Genomic DNA, 18,330 nt, shown 5'->3' on the forward strand with positions numbered 1-18,330 from the left:
CCAATGATTTTGAATGTACTCGTATACCTAGTCAAGTTTTTGACATTCAGAAGTCCACTGTAAACGATTTCGTCGTATTATTGTTGATTACTAACACAATATTACTAGTTACTACGGTATAATGGCACATAATATATATTTTAAAACAGAAATACCTAGCAATATTTGAAAATTTAATATTATATGGGTAAATTTAGAGATGAACAAATTTTAAAATAAAAGTTAGAAAACAACTTGCGCTTTTGAATGAACGTCTATTTTAATTTCTATATTGATGCAAAAATGCTGTAGAACCTTCTGAACAATCAATACGCAAACGATGTATAATCCAAAATTTGAACGATGCACAACTGTCTTACAAAAAAGGTCAAAATTAACAATAGTAAGGCGCAAACAACAACCAGCGTAATATATAGACAAGGTAAAAAACAAAAATCATGACCTTATAAGGCTATTATAATTAATTTACTATGAATTATGATAATCATATTAAAATTAGATTTGAAAACGATGTTACATTGTTGTAAATTGATTTAATTTGAATAATATTCACTACTCGAATAATTAATAATTTTAAAAACATTAATGAAATAAAAATTACAAGACAAGAACAAAATAAAATAAAATTTAATTTAATTTTTGAGTATTACTTTGGTCAGATAGGATATGTAATTCACACATGATGCACGTATAAAATTAATAAAATCCAGATAATTTTCATTTTGAAAAAAAAAACATCAATTTGGATTTTAATATACAAAAGACTAGTAGGTAAAAATAACAGTTTCCAATCTTGTAATCTATTTTTATCTATAAGTGAAAATAATTTGTAATTTATAAGTAAATACTTTTTGAATTCCGAGCGGAGCGATTTACGAGTATGTAAGTATTGATTTTACAACGATGTGTAATTAATTTTTAATTTTTTGATACTTTAAACTTGGTGTATGGTTTTTGATAACTAATTTAATCTATATGGTACTTTGGTGGTTCAAAAATAAAAATTCCCAGTATTTTTTTAAAATAACCTTAATGACCTCAAAAATAAATTTAAAGAAAACGGGAATTTTCACGCAAATCCATTTTTGACAAAATCAATTTTGTTTTTTAGTTGTAAATCAAAAATAATAACAACAGCGGAGTCTTGATAATTTCACCGAATGCTTATATTAGAATTTAATTGTATACCAACAAATTTTAAAAATATTTTGACTTTTTTGTGATATTTATAATCATTTTAAATTTTCAAATTTTTTTTGTTTTTTTTTCGATTCATGTATAATACAATTTTGTTGGGTAAAAAAAACGTTAAAATATAATACAAAGCTCCTTATAAGATTTTTATAATATAACAAATAAACAACATACAAAATATAAATTTGAAAATTTGACGTAATTACAAATTCTAACGCAGAATAATGGTTTTAGATTTAGATATTCTGTTGTAATTTTTATGTGTTTGTAAGTACCTATAGATCTTCTAGATCTTCCTATTTTTTTTTAGATATTTGACATAACATTATTTAAGGTATATATTGAAGGATTGTATATTATATACATTATAATCAAGCAATTTATATTCCAATTTCATTCTTCTATATTATATTAATTAAACTTGTAAACTTCAAATTGTATTAAACAAATATCGTCCTAGATACATTACCTGATTAAATTTTATCCTTAACTCCTAAGAATTACATTAACATTATGTTTATTAACAACATGCGATTATAATATAATTATTCTATGTTTTGATGTAGGGATTTCCATTTGCAACTTTGATTAACTATATATATATATATATTAAATTGGTACTTCCTAGTTCCAAAAGATAACTAACTATTTGAGCTTTGACCTATTTTTTTTCAAAAGTTTACTTAAGATACGACAACGAATTAAATGAATTGAAATCATATGTAAATATATTAAAAATACATTGATACAGTAAAAAAACAATAAAATATTAATTCATTTTAATTATTTGAGTAAAAAAAGTCCCGGGCAAGTTGTTACACTATACAATAAGTTTTGCGTGTATCTTGTCATTGAATGGGTCAATGTAATGTATGTGTTTAATTATAATATATTATTGTTATTAACTTACAAGTGAATATATAGTGACATACATTAAAATGGTTTGAATAGATGGAATATATTAAGTAAAAAATACAATAATTTGATACCTATAGTCATTTAATCAGGTACTTAAATATTTTTTTAAATTTAATTCTGTGTAAAAAATAATAATTTATCAGAAAAGTATGTATGATTATTTTGTTTGTATAAAAGAAAAATAACGAAAAACATTTAGAGATTAAAACATAAATGGTTAAATGTGTTAAAACATTTATAATACACTTATATTAACAGTTTATTATTCAACTAAAATTGTAAAATAATTTGTTCGTACAATGGTCCATGACAGTATGCCACCAAGTGTTTAATAATAATAAAAAAATCGTTTTCGTCAAAAACTGGTATTGCATGAATATTGCTGTTTTAAAAAATTAATTTTTAGCTTTTCCTGATTAATTTAAAAATTAATGTGAATTTTTTACTTTTGATTACTTAAAGAACAAACTAGATCCATTTTACTACCAGAAACAACCTCCGTAGTAAAAAGGAACAATTAAATTTATACGAGAATACATAATATATATGTATAGGTAATAGTAAATACGTAGAAGATCAAAAACCAAACCATTAAATTAGATAATGGAAAAATTTCTATAATATAAAACGCAAAAATGAAACATTCAGCTTACATAATAATATATTGTAATATATCCTTTCAAAAAAGAGATTAAGCTATTAAAGTTACATTAAACCTAACAAACACAATAAATATCTGTGAACACTAATGTTAATTTGTACACAATATACGGGGTGATTTATGAAGTGTAAAACACTCATTATTTCCAAAAGTGTAAATGTTTTTGAAAGTATAATTTTACATAGCTTCAAGTCGTTTACAAAACCATGTTTTTATTAAAAAATTATATTTTTAACATTTTTTTATCCCTATAAATTTTTAAGTTTTTTACTTTTTTGAATGACAACATGTAGTTTTAATTTGATATTCCAAAACAGAATATTTTTCTAAGTATTTCGATACATAAAAATTTAATTTAGAGCAAGTAGTTTATGAGTTTTAAATATTTAAAGTATGGATGAGCGGAGTAGTAGACAAATATGTCGCGGGGTACCCCGTACCACTCTACTCCACTCATCAAAACTTTAAATACCTATATCTCGTAAACTACGTTCCCTAAATTCAATTTTTATATATCAAATTACTTAAAAAAATATTCTGTTTTGGAATATCAAATTAAAACTACATGTTGTCATTCAAAAAAGTAAAAAACTTAAAAAATTATAGGGATAAAAAAATGTTAAAAATATAATTTTTTAATAAAAACATGGTTTTGTAAACGACTTGAAGCTATGTAAAATTATATTTTCAAAAACATTTACACTTTTGGAAATAATGAGTGTTTTACGCTTCATGATTCACCCTATAGATAGATATACTATATATATTTATATTCATACACATACTTGGTATAACTGACTATCTGAGGTATTTAAAAACAACTTACGCTGTTTATGTAAGGGAAAGAATACAGTTTTCTAACCACCCATAGGTTGATATTTTTCCCATCTGTTGGATGAACAAAAAAAAAAACATAATAAAAGGTCAATTCATATTTTGTTTCTACTTCTCAATAAATAATTTCGCCCCGAGCTATAGCCTAGAAAGCCAATCAATAAAAATTAATCTTTATTACTTGCGTGTTATATATATATAGCCATTTAGGTGTATATATCGCTTCGCTTGAACTGTTACAACTTTTTGAATCTTGATTATCAGGAATCCCAAGTCTGCAAGAAATATAAAAATTATACAAAGACATTATTAAAAAAACTAAGGGACTAACCTAGAACAAATTTAATTTTATGAACGACTGAGATAAAATAGTTTACTATAATATTTTTGAGCATTTGTTTAAATTTGTTCTAGGTAGTCTCTTGTATTTATAATAATCATCTCGTATAATTTTTATATAACTCTTGCAAACTTGATGTTGCAATCGAGAATCAAATAGTTGTAACAGTTCAAGTGATGTGATCCTATTACACCTATTTCATCTATAGATGAAATAGGTATGATTCAAGTAATCTATGAATTGTCTTCACTCTGGCCCTCTGATCAATATTAATAGGACGTGATACCCGCATGTGTTGTCTCCTCCATACAAGTGCATTATATAGTAAATTTTACGTTCAGCAAAACACGTGTAGGTGTAGCTCCGTTAGCTTAAAAATTAGAGTGAACTGACCTCTTATAAAATTTAAAGGTTAGATTATTATGTAGACAACCTCATATGCTTTTTATTATATATTAAATTTAAAGTAAGTTATGAGTATTTTAAGATTCACAAAAAATTTACAATTTTAAAATACTCATAACTCGCTTTAAATTTAATATATAATAAAAAGCATATGAGGTTGTCTAGATAATAATCTTGCCTTTAAATTTTATAAGAGGTCAGTTCACTCTAATTTTTAAGCTAACGCAGCTACACGTGTTCTGCTGAACGTAAAATTTACTAGATAATGCACTTAAGGAGAAGACTACACATGCGGGTATCACGTATTCTTAAGACTAAAATTCATATTGATGTATCTACATATGCGATATGCCTATACCTACCTTTAAAATAGATAATTCGATTATGCTGTAAAAATACCATTTAAATTACACTTTTAGATTAATACACTTAAGATTTTTCGTTTTTTAATAATTTCATCATATAATAAAATATATCATTGTTATACATTAGGATATTATTATCGAATTAATACAACAACACGTACATGGGAATCAAATTCATATTAGGATATGTGATTTAAAACCTTATTCAAAACAATAAAATGGATTTCTCACAGTGATTACAAAACAAAAAAGCTTTAGCTAAAAGCTTATAGAATAAAATAATTGTAATCTCGAAGTGGCTTAACCTTTTATCCAATCGTATATCACTATATCAGTAGACACAAAAAATGTAGGTACCTACTTAATATCTAGCTATAATTTAATTTTATCATAATTCATATAAAACATGTTTTATTGCAAGTAAACGTGGCTTATTTTTTGAAACACATGACTCGCCAATATTTCTCCGTGAACTTTTGGTAACTGAATTATTAAGTTCTTTCGTGGTGGCATTGCTAATGGTGATAAACAGTAATAAATTATATCAATGGTCTCTGACCCTGTGTAAAATGCAAATTTAATTTTACAGCTGTTGCTTGTATTTCATTATAAAGTAATGCCGGCGACACCATATCGTTTAGTAACATTTCTTTAATCATGCATAAACATATAGTGCCTATTCATCGATGTAATACAACACTATAACGCTAATATATAATATATATTATATATGTGTGTGTGAGTATGTGTGCGTGTGTGTAATAGATTATACTTAAATCATTTTTCATTTATTAAGTAACCTAAGAGCATTTAAACGGACGTTTCAACTTTCAATCAAACTATTTTTATTATCTAAGGTAAGATACTCTTGATACAAAATTATGTTATTATTTTTAATTATTGATTATTAATTTTTGGATTATATTTAAGTAATTTATCAGTGTGTACTTTTATGAAAAGTTAATAATTTTTTGTTCCCCAAAAACATTTTTTTATAATATCTATAATAAATATTAATTTTGAAATCCAATATTATATAATGCAAATGACGAAATTCTTTCTCAATTACAAAAACTGTATAGTAATATCAAAATCCATACTAAATTCCTTTGTGTAGCTTCTATATGAACACCTCAAGATTTCAATTGTGAACAATTACTTAAGATTTGTGTTGTGATAAACTTATTAAATACTTTTTAAGTATTTTAATTTTTTAATTAAAAAATACATTGAATTTAATATCCTAAAGTAGATTTTTTGAAAATATAGGTTAATCGAAGTTCAGCATTTTGATCGAGTTGTTTACATAAAACTAATTTGATTTTTATGTATCAACAATTTTCATAAAACATTTTGCCTTGGAACATGCAACTAAAAATGTTTATTGTCTTTCAAAAAGTAAAAAATTTAGATACGAAAACAACAAAAGTAGTAGAGAATATTTATTTTTTAAAACATGTGTTTTTATAATAATTTCAATTTATGTAAAAAGATATTTTCGAAAACTATAGATTGCTTAATCACCCAATTTGTATTCATATATAAATTTATTTCATAATTGTAGTAGGTACTGCAGAAGAATAAACATTTTAAATAAACCCAATTGTATTAGTTTATTAGTTTTTGATGAAATTATACGAACCCATTTTCAGTGAATATACGAGTATGAAGCTATAGAAATAATTAGTTTAAAAAAATGTATGAAAAATTATTGTTGAAAATTTTCATAAGTTCAATTAATATACAATATTAAGTAGTAACTTATAATTATTGTTTTAATAATTTCAAATTCCAATATATTACTAGGAATCATAAATATCTCAGAATTGAATCGTTTTTTGTAAATTATGTTTTATTATTTAAAATGTAATTTCTAAGTAATGCTAATTTATAATATAGCACATTTACAACTCAAATATAGTCTGTCCATAATGATTGTATATCACTATATCAGCATGCCTAATCAGTAACCTGATTACATTTAATAGAAATACGTGAAGTCAATACATACTTCTCACTATTAACTCTTTAGTTCAAATATTTAAATTAGCTGTATTTCTTCAAAATTTACCTACACCGAGCTTGTAGCGAGACTTACGAATGATCATAGTATTACGTCCCAAACGTAAAATTACGATAGGTAATTATACAAAGTATAAACGCACAGCCACAAGAAACGAATTGATCATTTTTTTTATATATACATATATATATAGATAGATATTGTATAGTAGAACAGCTCTAAAAGTTGTACCTATGTGACATCTTTATAGATAGAAAATCTTATCTTAAAAATGTAATTGTTAAATCTTCTCAGTAGTCTCCTAGTCATCAGAAAAACTATAGAGCTGTGACAAACATTGGATAAATGTAGAAATGTAAAAAATCATAAATGTACCTATATGTATTTTAATTTTATTAGTCGTCAAATATTTTTATGCCCGTCATTTTTGCATCATTATTTCTCCAGGTAAAATTTGGTTTGTCGTTTGCGCATAGTGTTTCTTAACAATTTAACAGCACTAACAAGTATGATGCACCAATAATATAATATGAGTATATCACACGCTTCAAAATGTTTTTATTTCAAACATTTCAAAGTTTAAAATTCAAAAAGGTTACTACTCTTTTGTATTTCAAATGACCAATTAACGAATAAAGTCAATCTATATACGATTTTTAAATGAGTTATTTGTATTATTTAACATTATTATAACAAATACCTATAGTCAAACATAGTTGATCGCGTTTAATTTTTTTATGAAAATACAGTTATGCGCCTATAAAAGAATGTTATTATTAATCTAAGTGATGGCGCTAACGTCCTATTCCCAAATAGTTTATAGCCTGACGATCATTTAGGCCTAAAAATTTACATTAAGCATATATAGTATACATTTTCCTATAACGTTTCATAAATAATAGTTTATAACTATTATAATTTGTGATTCAGTATAGGTACCTATAGACTATATCAATAATTATGTATTAATTCAAATTAACAATTTAATTTGGAAAACAAAACATCCCAAGGATTCTAAAATCATTAATCTGTACCTATTCAAGGTTGTCTATACTTATAATAGAGCATTTAAGCGTCGAGACATTATTTAATTACCTACAATTTAAATATTCTATGGTGAAAACCTTTATACAATGTAATACTTTCTGATCAAACAACTTAGTAAAAAAATTCAATATTTTTTTATTCAACACTGGAAATTTATCAAATACATTAATTATTTTAATACACATATCGTACCATTTACAACACAATATTATATAAAAACCTATTAAAATAATTATATGACACAACTAAATAATTTTTTTTTTTTTTATTTTTTTTTTTTAGAACCATCAGCAATAAAACTATTATAGTTCGACAATTAGATTAAAACGATAAATAGAATTTGTGTGTACAATTTAAACGATAACATTGGTATGAATATAATGTTAATAATAGTTTTAGCATATATAAAATAATAGAGAGAAAAAAGATAAGATAAAAACATAATGAGGTGATTATTGTTAACAATGATAAATAATAACAACTAAGCAACTTTAGTTAGAAGTGAATTGAGGACTGTGGTTAGCAGGGAGATAAGAGGACTAATAATAGCGTTTAGATTGGAAATAAAGTTGGACAGAATGGTTGAGATGGGTGGAGATGAACCATTCGTGTTGTGATTTTTCGTTGCTTCTGCGTAGTTTTTCGATTTGATAGGAGGAGGTTCGGTTGGAATGTTGGCCGCCAGAGGGACTGCTGGAGGAACCGGTGTATCATTATTATCTGTGTTATTCATTTTTCGTGCAAGGCGCCTCTTGAGATAATATTTCTTTTCCTGCTTGAAGGCTGGGCAGCCTCTATAGTTGGCGGTATGAGCGCCGGAACAAAGTACGCACTTGGCCGGTGTGGCACGAGATTTGGTGCATTCATCAGTGGGGTGGTTTTCACTGCATTTGACGCAACGTGGTTGATGGTTACACCAGTTACGAGTATGTCCGTACATTTGACATTTTTTGCATTGGGGAGGTTGGTGAGATTTTCTGGGCTTTTCGATTATAACTAAGGAGTTTAATAACTTAGTTACTTGAAATATTTCTAGATTGTGTTCCTTTGGTTCAAGGTTGATTAGGAATAGAGGCAACGGTGCCTTTGTTTTTTTATTCTGAATATTGCTAACGTTAAGGACAGAAAATCCCAATTCATCAAGGACTGTCTTGATATCCTCGGTGGGAGTGGAGTAGTGTAAGTGGCGGATTACAGCTTGAATTGGACGTAAATGTTGAGGTGTGTGTGTGTGAAAAGACACACGGCTCTTATTAAGAATAGACGCAGCATTAGTAAAAATATTGTAATTGGCCGAACGAATCGTTATGAATGCCATAGAAGACTTAAAGGTAACTGCGTCTGGGCCCAAAATGGAAATAATATCATACTTGAGCTTTGAGAAGTTAGTGACATTTTTAATGTAGATTGTCGGAGCGCTGTGGCTAGATCCGTCGCTGGTCGGTTGAGTAGACGTTTTCTTTGAATTATCCCCTTGAACTAGTAGCTCATCTGTAACTGGGGGTGGACTGAATACCTCTGGTTCGGAAGTTGTGCCATCCTCGAGGGCGGCAAACCTATTTGGGGTGACAAAAATTTTGCTTTTCTTTTCGTCAGTTGTTGGAGAGGACAGAGATGACGATAGATTGCGTTTATTGTGCGTGTTATTTCGATACATATCGAATGGCCGCGTATATAGTTACGCAACAAGCAGGTAATTGAATATAAAACGCATGACGCTATCGGGTAACGATAAGGAGTAACATGCGTGTTTACTCTACGACGGTCGGCACCGAACTGCAACTAAATAATAAAATCTAAAATTATAACAACTGAAAATCAAAAACCAATATGACTATCAGTTGAAAAAATAAACGTATACGTATAATTTAAAATAAAAAACTGAGTTAGCTATTTATCTGATGCACAATATCAAAGGTGTGCATTTTCTAGTTTAAAAAATTAATATCTACTATTGCACTTACAAAAAAGTTGATTTCCTCAGTCCTATATACCTACTTTATCGGATACATTTCGATTTATATGTAGAAATAAAAATAATACTGTACAGACGTTTTTAAATAAAATCTCTTTTTTGTCCCGCCTGCACCGAAAGTTTGGTTTTCGACCACGATTGAAGCGTTCGAAAGCGTCCTTTTTCCGTCCAGCGGGCGGTAAAGTGGAAATACCCAAAAGTGCCGGGCGGAAAAGAGGAAATCCCCAAAAGTGCCGGCCGCCAGGCGCGTATCCCTTGCACAACCAGAAACTAAAATATATACCTACCACGGTTCTTACAAAACATAAACTTTTGGTTACATCTTAAATGTATAGTATAACCTCCTTGCATAACGCATAAACATTTAAACATATTTAATTTGCACTATTCCTAGATAAGTGCGTCGAACGATGCGTTAGTAATAATATAGTATATTAGTATAATAATCTTATCAGTTACAATAATAAAATATACAAAGTGAAAATTGTAATTTTGAAATAAAATAAAATGTCTTCCATGAAATTATTTTTGTAAAATAGTCTATAATTGTTGCATAGATCCCTGCATAACCTTTTCCATGAACGCAGGGGCGTGACAAAAAATAGTATGTGTGGCTCGCGCGGGAAGGCCATTTCAGTCTTGGGCGAAATGCGGCACTCGCTTACGGCTCGTGCCACACACGACGCCCGCGACTGAAATGGCTCACTTCCCGCCCTTGCCACACAATATCCTATTGTGTATATACAAACAACTAACTATATAACTATTATTCGATGCATAGGGAAACTAATTAGGTAAGTAGGCACTAATATTTTGTATTATAAAATATGGTAAAGTTTGTCAGCTTATAATTTTATTTTAAGTATAAAATATAAAAATTTAAAATTGTATAAAATATGTATAATTAAGAATAGCCAATATAGGTAATGTATTTTATGTTTACTTATAAATATATTTAAATTGCTTATACATAATTTTTTTTAAATTATGATCAGATGCGTTTGAACATCATTGCATCACATTTGTAAAGTATAATGTTAGGAAGGTTCAATATCAAAATATTCTATCGATTTGTAAATATCATTTTTTTAATTACAATAAATCATCACAGTATCATACATCATTTTACACTTGAAAGTATTTGTGAAAAGAATATATTTAAAACAGCTTATAATCAAATAAGGAAATTCCTCTAGTTTTTCACTAACTTGCAGTGAAAATCACTTTGTGGGTAGTATAGGTTTTGTTGTCCTTGTGATTGTAAGTACTCAGCAATCTGTGAAAATTTTTGGTGTAAATTATTATTGCTGTTTACCTTGGAAGTACTCACCTTAGAGTTAGTTTACCTAAATTAAAATCTAAATCTATTTCTACTATTTTCAATACCATTACGCAAATTCGATGGAAAGGTCGTAATTAAAAAAACATTAATATATTTATTTAAAATGTAGTTAAAATAACAACCTAAAGTAATTAAACTCGTTTATGCTTAAAATGTTTCACATTAGTACTTTAGTATCCACCTGCTTAAATGGTTAAATACTAATTTTGATATTAATTCTTCATGTTGGATTATTTTTCAGTATAATTAATTTATATTTTTACTTAAAACTAAAAAATATTGACGAGATTACGAGACTGATCGAGGACTCAATAGTGAAGACATGGCAGTAAATTATTTAACTTAATTGTGGTTATAAGACATATAGTTTTATTAAAAACTATAACTGCAAAATCAACTGTTCACATGACATTTTAGGTAAGGTTTAAAAAAGTAGAATATTTTTTATTAGGTATATTTTGAGTGTAGCTTAAGAATATCTCCCTACTATACTAATTCAATACCTAGTTAATATAACCACAAATAATATAATTATTTATATTTGTTTAAAAAATAATTTCACTGAATATTTAAGTTTATTTTTCCTCCATTTAGAATAATAAACACAAAATCAGTATATGGTTAAATATTTAAATGTTAGTTTCTTAATACTTGGTACGAAAATACCTAATTTAAATAATGTTATACTAAAATAACATTTAAGTCTTATAATTAAGCTTTTGAAAAATAATAATAATAACTACCTATATAGAACATATTTGTATTTTAGCCATCCCTACACAGTATACAGTGTAAATCATTACGATATTTACACCATATAAATTTATATATATAAACTGCATTTAAACTGCTATTGTGGTTACATATTAGTCAATGTAAGTAAGACTCAATTAAAAAAAAAAAATTGTATTTTGGTAATTAACCCTAGTCACAGTAATCAACAATTTTTTTGCTCATCAGTTATTTCAGTTATTTTTGAATATTTTTATGTAAAAACTAAAAATTAAAATGATCTCATAAAATATTTATTTTAATCCTTATAATAATTATTCAGACAAAATACACTCGTATCACAAAATCCTTATGTCACTACATTTACAATAATGATAATGATAATGATTATAATTTTGTTTTAGTGAATCTTCAATAGATCAAATCAATTACAAATATGACTAATTTGAATTTGAATAATTTCATTAATGAAACGCAGCATAAGTTTTTAAACTTAATAAATCAAGAATTAAAATTCGGTTAGTATATTATACACCACTACTATATAAGTACCTTATTATGTCGGCTAAACATGTTATGTTATGCTTAATTTTACGTTTCATTTTTTTTTTGCAACCCATTAAAATTATCAACATTTTTATGGGTACCAACCTTATTTATCGTAAGATTAATACTTGTAAAACGCAATGTTAGATTAATATTGGCCTACCTGAAATTAGATACTATATTTTAATATATAATAAAATAAACAACAGTTTGCACTGTAATATAGTAAAATATTTTATTTTATAGATAAAAATGTCGATTCGTGGATGCTTATGAGTACACCATGGCCAGTTTTATCAATTCTGATAGCTTATATGTTGTTTGTACTAAAAATAGGCCCAACGATGATGGAAAATCGTGAACCGTTTAAAATAAAACATATTATGATGGCTTATAACATTGTACAGACCATTTATAACATCTTCATTGTATCAGGGGTAAGTTTAATATGTTTTAATCGTAACATATGCAAGATAATAAATAATTATTCAAAATCACATTAAATTATTACCTACCGATAATTTTGTTGAATCGCATAAATTGGTGCCTGCTTGCTAAGTAATATCTATAGTTTGATAGATAAATAAATGTATTAATAAATCGGTTCTGGAGGTTAATAAGCTTGTCATATTATTGAAGTCAAGTATTATTATCTCTTGACTCTTGTAATCATAATAATATGCATAATACATTATAAAATGTATAATGTATTATACTTATAGGTAATTATCAATTAGGTGTGTATCTGCAAAGTTGCAAACTTATGTTAGGGGTATTCAAATATTCTACGGATCCTTTCCTTGCTTAGTAAATTATAAAAAATAACTTCACCCACCTAACAGATATTTATATAAACTTCGTTTGTATAATTATTGATAGGATATAATGAATAACTAGGTACCTAATATACCTACTGACCGTTTTTGACGCAATGTTGTCCATTACACTAACAAAACTAGTGGATGAAATTAATTAAGCTTCAGATGTTTTTAAATTTCATTCATCATATCTAGTTTTTTTGGTACGGTACTACGGTAGACAAAAAATAGGTACCCACATACCTACTTTTTACTTTTCAGTGAACAATATTACTTGTTACTACAGATTGATGACATGCGCGTGCACGTTCAAAATAGCTCTTTTACTGCACTATACCTCTACAGGCTGTAATATCGCCGATATCACATTATCGATCCCTTAAGAAGATGTTAGCGTATTTATTATCTCTCTCTGACCCACGCACAACGTAGCAAATTTTATATTCACAATAATGATTATAATGAAAATAATTTCTAAAAATTAGAGTGAAATGATTTCTCATAAAATTTTTAGATGAAGCCTGGGTCACATACCTAATGGCAAGATATTTTTATTTGACCCCTGATCTAGGTGCCTACCTCAAATGTTTTTTATTATACAGGTAACTTTAAAATGAGTTCCTACTTCCTATGAGTATTATAAAATTGTTTGTATAGGTTAGAGGTATTCAAACTGTGCGTCGCGGTTCCCAGAGGCTTTGTGAGAGTTTACGAAGGGAGCCGCGTCAAAGCACCGAAAACCAACATCATATCTAGGTCTTGTATAATCATCATAAATATTATTTGCAATCATTATGGAAATGAAAACGACACACCTTACGACGCGACCATTTGAAGTTTTATTTCTAGTTCTAAAGTCACTGTTATTATCACCCGAGTCATATAACATATTGGACATATCGTATACGTATGTTGTTTCAACTTTTTCATAATAGTTTGTGAGCCGTCAAAATATTGTGAACACCCAATGGAGCTGTGGGATGAAAAAGTTTGAATACCTCTGGTATAGGTACATCTTAAGATACTCTCAATAATACCCTTATAATTATTTTTAATATCCATTTTATAAGAGATCATTTCACTCTAATTGTATAAATGTATATGATTATAATCAATATTATGAACATGTAAATTATGTCATGTCACACGTGGATCACAGAGAATAAAAATTCTATTGTTTTTAGAAATTAAGAATAATTTTAACCTTTAATGTTTGATAATATCGATGTTTTTTTTTACTATTGTACCTATCTCAAAAACAAAATATAACCGTAGATATAATATTATATGTTTGACATTTTAGCCAAAAGCTTATCATTTTATATAGGCCATGATAATATTTTCAAAATAATTTAAATATCTTTTTAAAATAATTCGAGATATTTTCAATATTTTTAATTTTTATTCTAAAAAATTCGATAAAATGTTTTCACTTAAAACATAAGGTCCCTCAAAGGTAAATGATTACTACGATTAAATTATTACAATTTCGAAATATTAAAGGCACCATATTTTTAAAAGTTTTTGAATGTTATTTACACTGTTCAAGTTATTTGTCGAAAGCCGACTATTGCACGGAGCATGATATACAGATAGGTACCCATATGGAGAATGGTGATTCGATTAGGGTGAAAAACAAATGTTGCCCGACTGTGGTCTGAAACTGGTGAATTGGTCACTATATTTCTTAACTTGAACAGAGTATACTTTTGATAAAATTCATAAAAATCACGAAAATGTCAGAAAATATTATATTCATGCGATATTCTCATTTTATTGTTTAAGTTACCTACCTCTTACTTACCAATATAATTATAATAAAAAAAAATCTCTTTTCATATGCTGTAAACGCATGCATGAACTTCTTTAAAATATAAATTCCGGAAAATTGGCTTCGAGTTTCACATCTTTGGATATAAGATTAACCAAGTTTCACACAAACATACAAACATAGGTATTGCATTTTATTAATATTGATGTCAAGAAATACATTTTTGTCAATCAATCGCCCATCAAAACTTTTAAATTTATTATGTTACGATCGCATTATTGGAACCCACTTGTGTCGATTTTACATTATTTTGGAGCCAATTCAAAATATTGTGTACAATGAATTTATTTATTTATTTAAATATTTAAATTACAGCTATTTTTCACACCCGGTATATACACATATTTAGTGATGAATGTATGTAATCCAATTGAGAGTGAAAGTAATCATCATATTTTAAATGTGGTAAGTTAAATGTTACCTAATAAATTGACATATTATTAATAAAAAATCCTAATTATGGGCATTTAATTAATTTATTCATCATAAGATCTATTATTTGGATAAATTTATGATTTCAATTTGTACGAATATAACATGTTAATAACAATTCAATAAATTGAAAACGTTACACACATTTTGATTCATTATGAATATAACTATTATATAATCTTTATTTTTTATCATATTTTGATATTTCATGTTATTCAATCTGAAAATATATGAAATCGTAATTTTAATTTTCAATTTTTTATTTAAAATAACTAGGTATTTATTTACATAGATAATAATTATACATTTAATTTTCAGTATTATTCACAGTCGTGGCATTATTTTATATCAAAAATATTAGATCTTCTAGATACTGTAAGTACCTACTTTAAAGATTTAAACTAAAATAATATTATTTATACCTTCACAATAAATCACCTTATAATCAATTCAAATATTCGTAAGATAAGAAAAATTTAAGTTTTTGCTTTCATTTTATTCATTTTTTTTTCAAAAATCAAGTGCCAGCATTTTAACGCAATATTGGTTATATTAAATCTAAAATGTTGGTATACTCATCATTATCATTTATATATTTTTATAGCTGTAAACCATTATACAAAATACAATATTCAATACATGTGTATGTAAATAATGTATATAATAATTCTTCATAAATAATGTAAACTATGTCAGCCAATGGTCTCCGCTGCCAAGGCGTATTTCTAATAAAAAAAAATATATATATATATATATATTCAATATACAAAATATGCATAATACATATTCTGATGTACATACGAACTACCTATAGTTTTATTATAAAATTAATTATAAAGTATTGGGCAATGAATTATTTAGTAAATAATATGTTTGATTTTAGGTATTCTTTGTTTTAAGAAAAAAACAATCTCATGTTTCATTTTTACACGTGTATCATCATGTAAATATGGTCGTCACTACTTGGACATTTTTGAGATTTATTAAAGGTAATCCTTAACCTCTTATACGTAATAATTATATTATCTTAGAATTTGATACCTTATGATTATTATATGCAATAGAAATTGTCTATCACATAATGATGTTCGAGAAGCCAGGAATAGGTAACAATATGTGTCATCAACATAAAAAAAAAAAATATATATTTACAAGAGATAGTAGGTGTATTCTACTATATTTTAATCACGAAATTTTAATTCTATGTATAATATATATTATTGAAAATTTGAAAATAAAAGCATATTTTGATTACATGTAATTATTGTTTATGAAGTAGATATGTACATAACATATAAAGTAAATCTATTAGGTATTTGTCTAATGGCATTTGATTCACTGACATTGAATAATATGAATAATATTTTGAATAATCCTGGTTGCTTCTATGATATCTCATCCGTATCGTAAATTATGTTAAGTTAAAACATTCTTATAAAAATAATAAATTGGTCTTTGTATAATAATATAGCTTACACGTGAAATAAAATGTGTAGGGAATCAATACTTTCAACAAACTAATATAACAATTATGTTTTTGCAGTTCAACAAGGAGCTATCTGTGGTGCTCTCAACGCATTAATACATTCAATAATGTATAGTTACTATTTTTTATCGGCTCTTGGTCCTCATATGCAAAAATATTTGTGGTGGAAGAAATACTTGACCCGTTTACAAATTGTAAGTAAAAATTATCAGTGCCATATGAGAAAAATAATAAAGCATAGCATATATTACCTACCTATAGGTGCAAATCGTCGAAATAGATACTTATCCCATTTTATACGATTAAACAAATTTAATATAATATATACATATTAATAAGCAGTAACCTATTGTACAAGAAAATTGTACAATAAAATTTAGTTACTAAGTACCTAAATTACAATTTATTAACAAAAAATACATCATTGCATAATGTGGCGGGCAAATGTAAGTAATATAGTGGGTAAAAATCTCCCATACAACTTAAAAACGTAAAGTCCCACACAAGAAAAATTTATAACGAATACAATTAATAATTTACTTTCCCCCTGTATCAGACTTTTGTAATAGGGCACACAACTTAACGTAGTTGCTGTGATTTTTATTTGTTTTTTGTTGAATAAAAAAAGTCTAATATAATTAAATAGATATAGTGTATATAGATATTGACGTATATAGTCATTTTATTATACGTTAATTAAATTAAACTTTTTTTATGCAACACAAAAACAAACAAATTTCAAGTTCTAATTATCAAAAATGTTTCGTGGTGGAACTTACATAGGCCATTATGTAACCGTATGCGTGCTATTTTTCATGTGGGGACTTCGATGTAATGATGTATTTATGAAAACCTCAATATTGCAGCCCTTATCGGTTACCTTACCTAAATTTTGTAAACATATCGACGATTTATGCCTGTTAAAGCTAATATTCTATACCTAAGGTAGTTTAATGAATAATAATATAATAAATATCATTTGATTTTCAGATTCAATTCATATTAGGCATTATCTATGGTATAAGCCTTTTTATTTACGATTGCGAATTTCCGAGACTATTCACTATTTACATGATATTCGACGTACTTTTATTTTTGTACTTGTTTTTAATATTTTACAAAAAAACGTACAAAGACAAAGAAACCTAAATCTCAATAAACTTCAAAGATACCTAACATAAAACATGTGAATTAAGTTGTGTCTATACATCTATAATATATTAATACATATACATAGGTATTTACGTGGATATTCGTAATGTTAATTATCAATTCAACAGTATAAAATACGTAGGTACCTATAACTAATTATATAGAAATATCAAACATTGAAGCATTGAACTGAATACCACCAATACATCATTGGTAGGTAGTAGGTGCA

General features: G+C 26.7%; 1 protein-coding gene across 1 annotated transcript; it reads left to right on the forward strand.

Moving 5' to 3' along the window:
* Positions 1–662: 662 nt before the first annotated feature.
* LOC107168528 (very long chain fatty acid elongase 4-like) lies at positions 663–18,132 on the forward strand. Its single transcript, XM_089220888.1, has 9 exons — positions 663–882; positions 11,346–11,521; positions 12,241–12,354; positions 12,629–12,819; positions 15,347–15,436; positions 15,782–15,838; positions 16,347–16,452; positions 17,007–17,143; positions 17,940–18,132. Exons 3-9 carry the CDS (start codon positions 12,273–12,275, stop codon positions 18,096–18,098), a joined length of 822 nt encoding a protein of 273 aa, XP_089077014.1. The 5' UTR covers positions 663–882; positions 11,346–11,521; positions 12,241–12,272; the 3' UTR covers positions 18,099–18,132.
* The last annotated feature ends 198 nt before the right edge of the window (positions 18,133–18,330 follow it).

The sequence above is a fragment of the Diuraphis noxia genome, unplaced genomic scaffold (genome assembly GCF_037042655.1).
Source record: "Diuraphis noxia isolate RWA-SAM2 unplaced genomic scaffold, SU_Dnox_SAM2 contig0002, whole genome shotgun sequence".
Lineage (NCBI taxonomy): Eukaryota > Metazoa > Arthropoda > Insecta > Hemiptera > Aphididae > Diuraphis > Diuraphis noxia.

Bases quoted from the DNA above. Each gene is read 5' to 3' on its own strand.
- LOC107168528 (XM_089220888.1), top strand. From the start codon at position 12,273: ATGACTAATTTGAATTTGAATAATTTCATTAATGAAACGCAGCATAAG. The intron at 12,820-15,346 runs GTAAGTTTAATA...TTTAAATTACAG, and splicing joins ACATCTTCATTGTATCAGGG to CTATTTTTCACACCCGGTAT. The intron at 17,144-17,939 runs GTAAGTAAAAAT...TTTGATTTTCAG, and splicing joins ACTTGACCCGTTTACAAATT to ATTCAATTCATATTAGGCAT.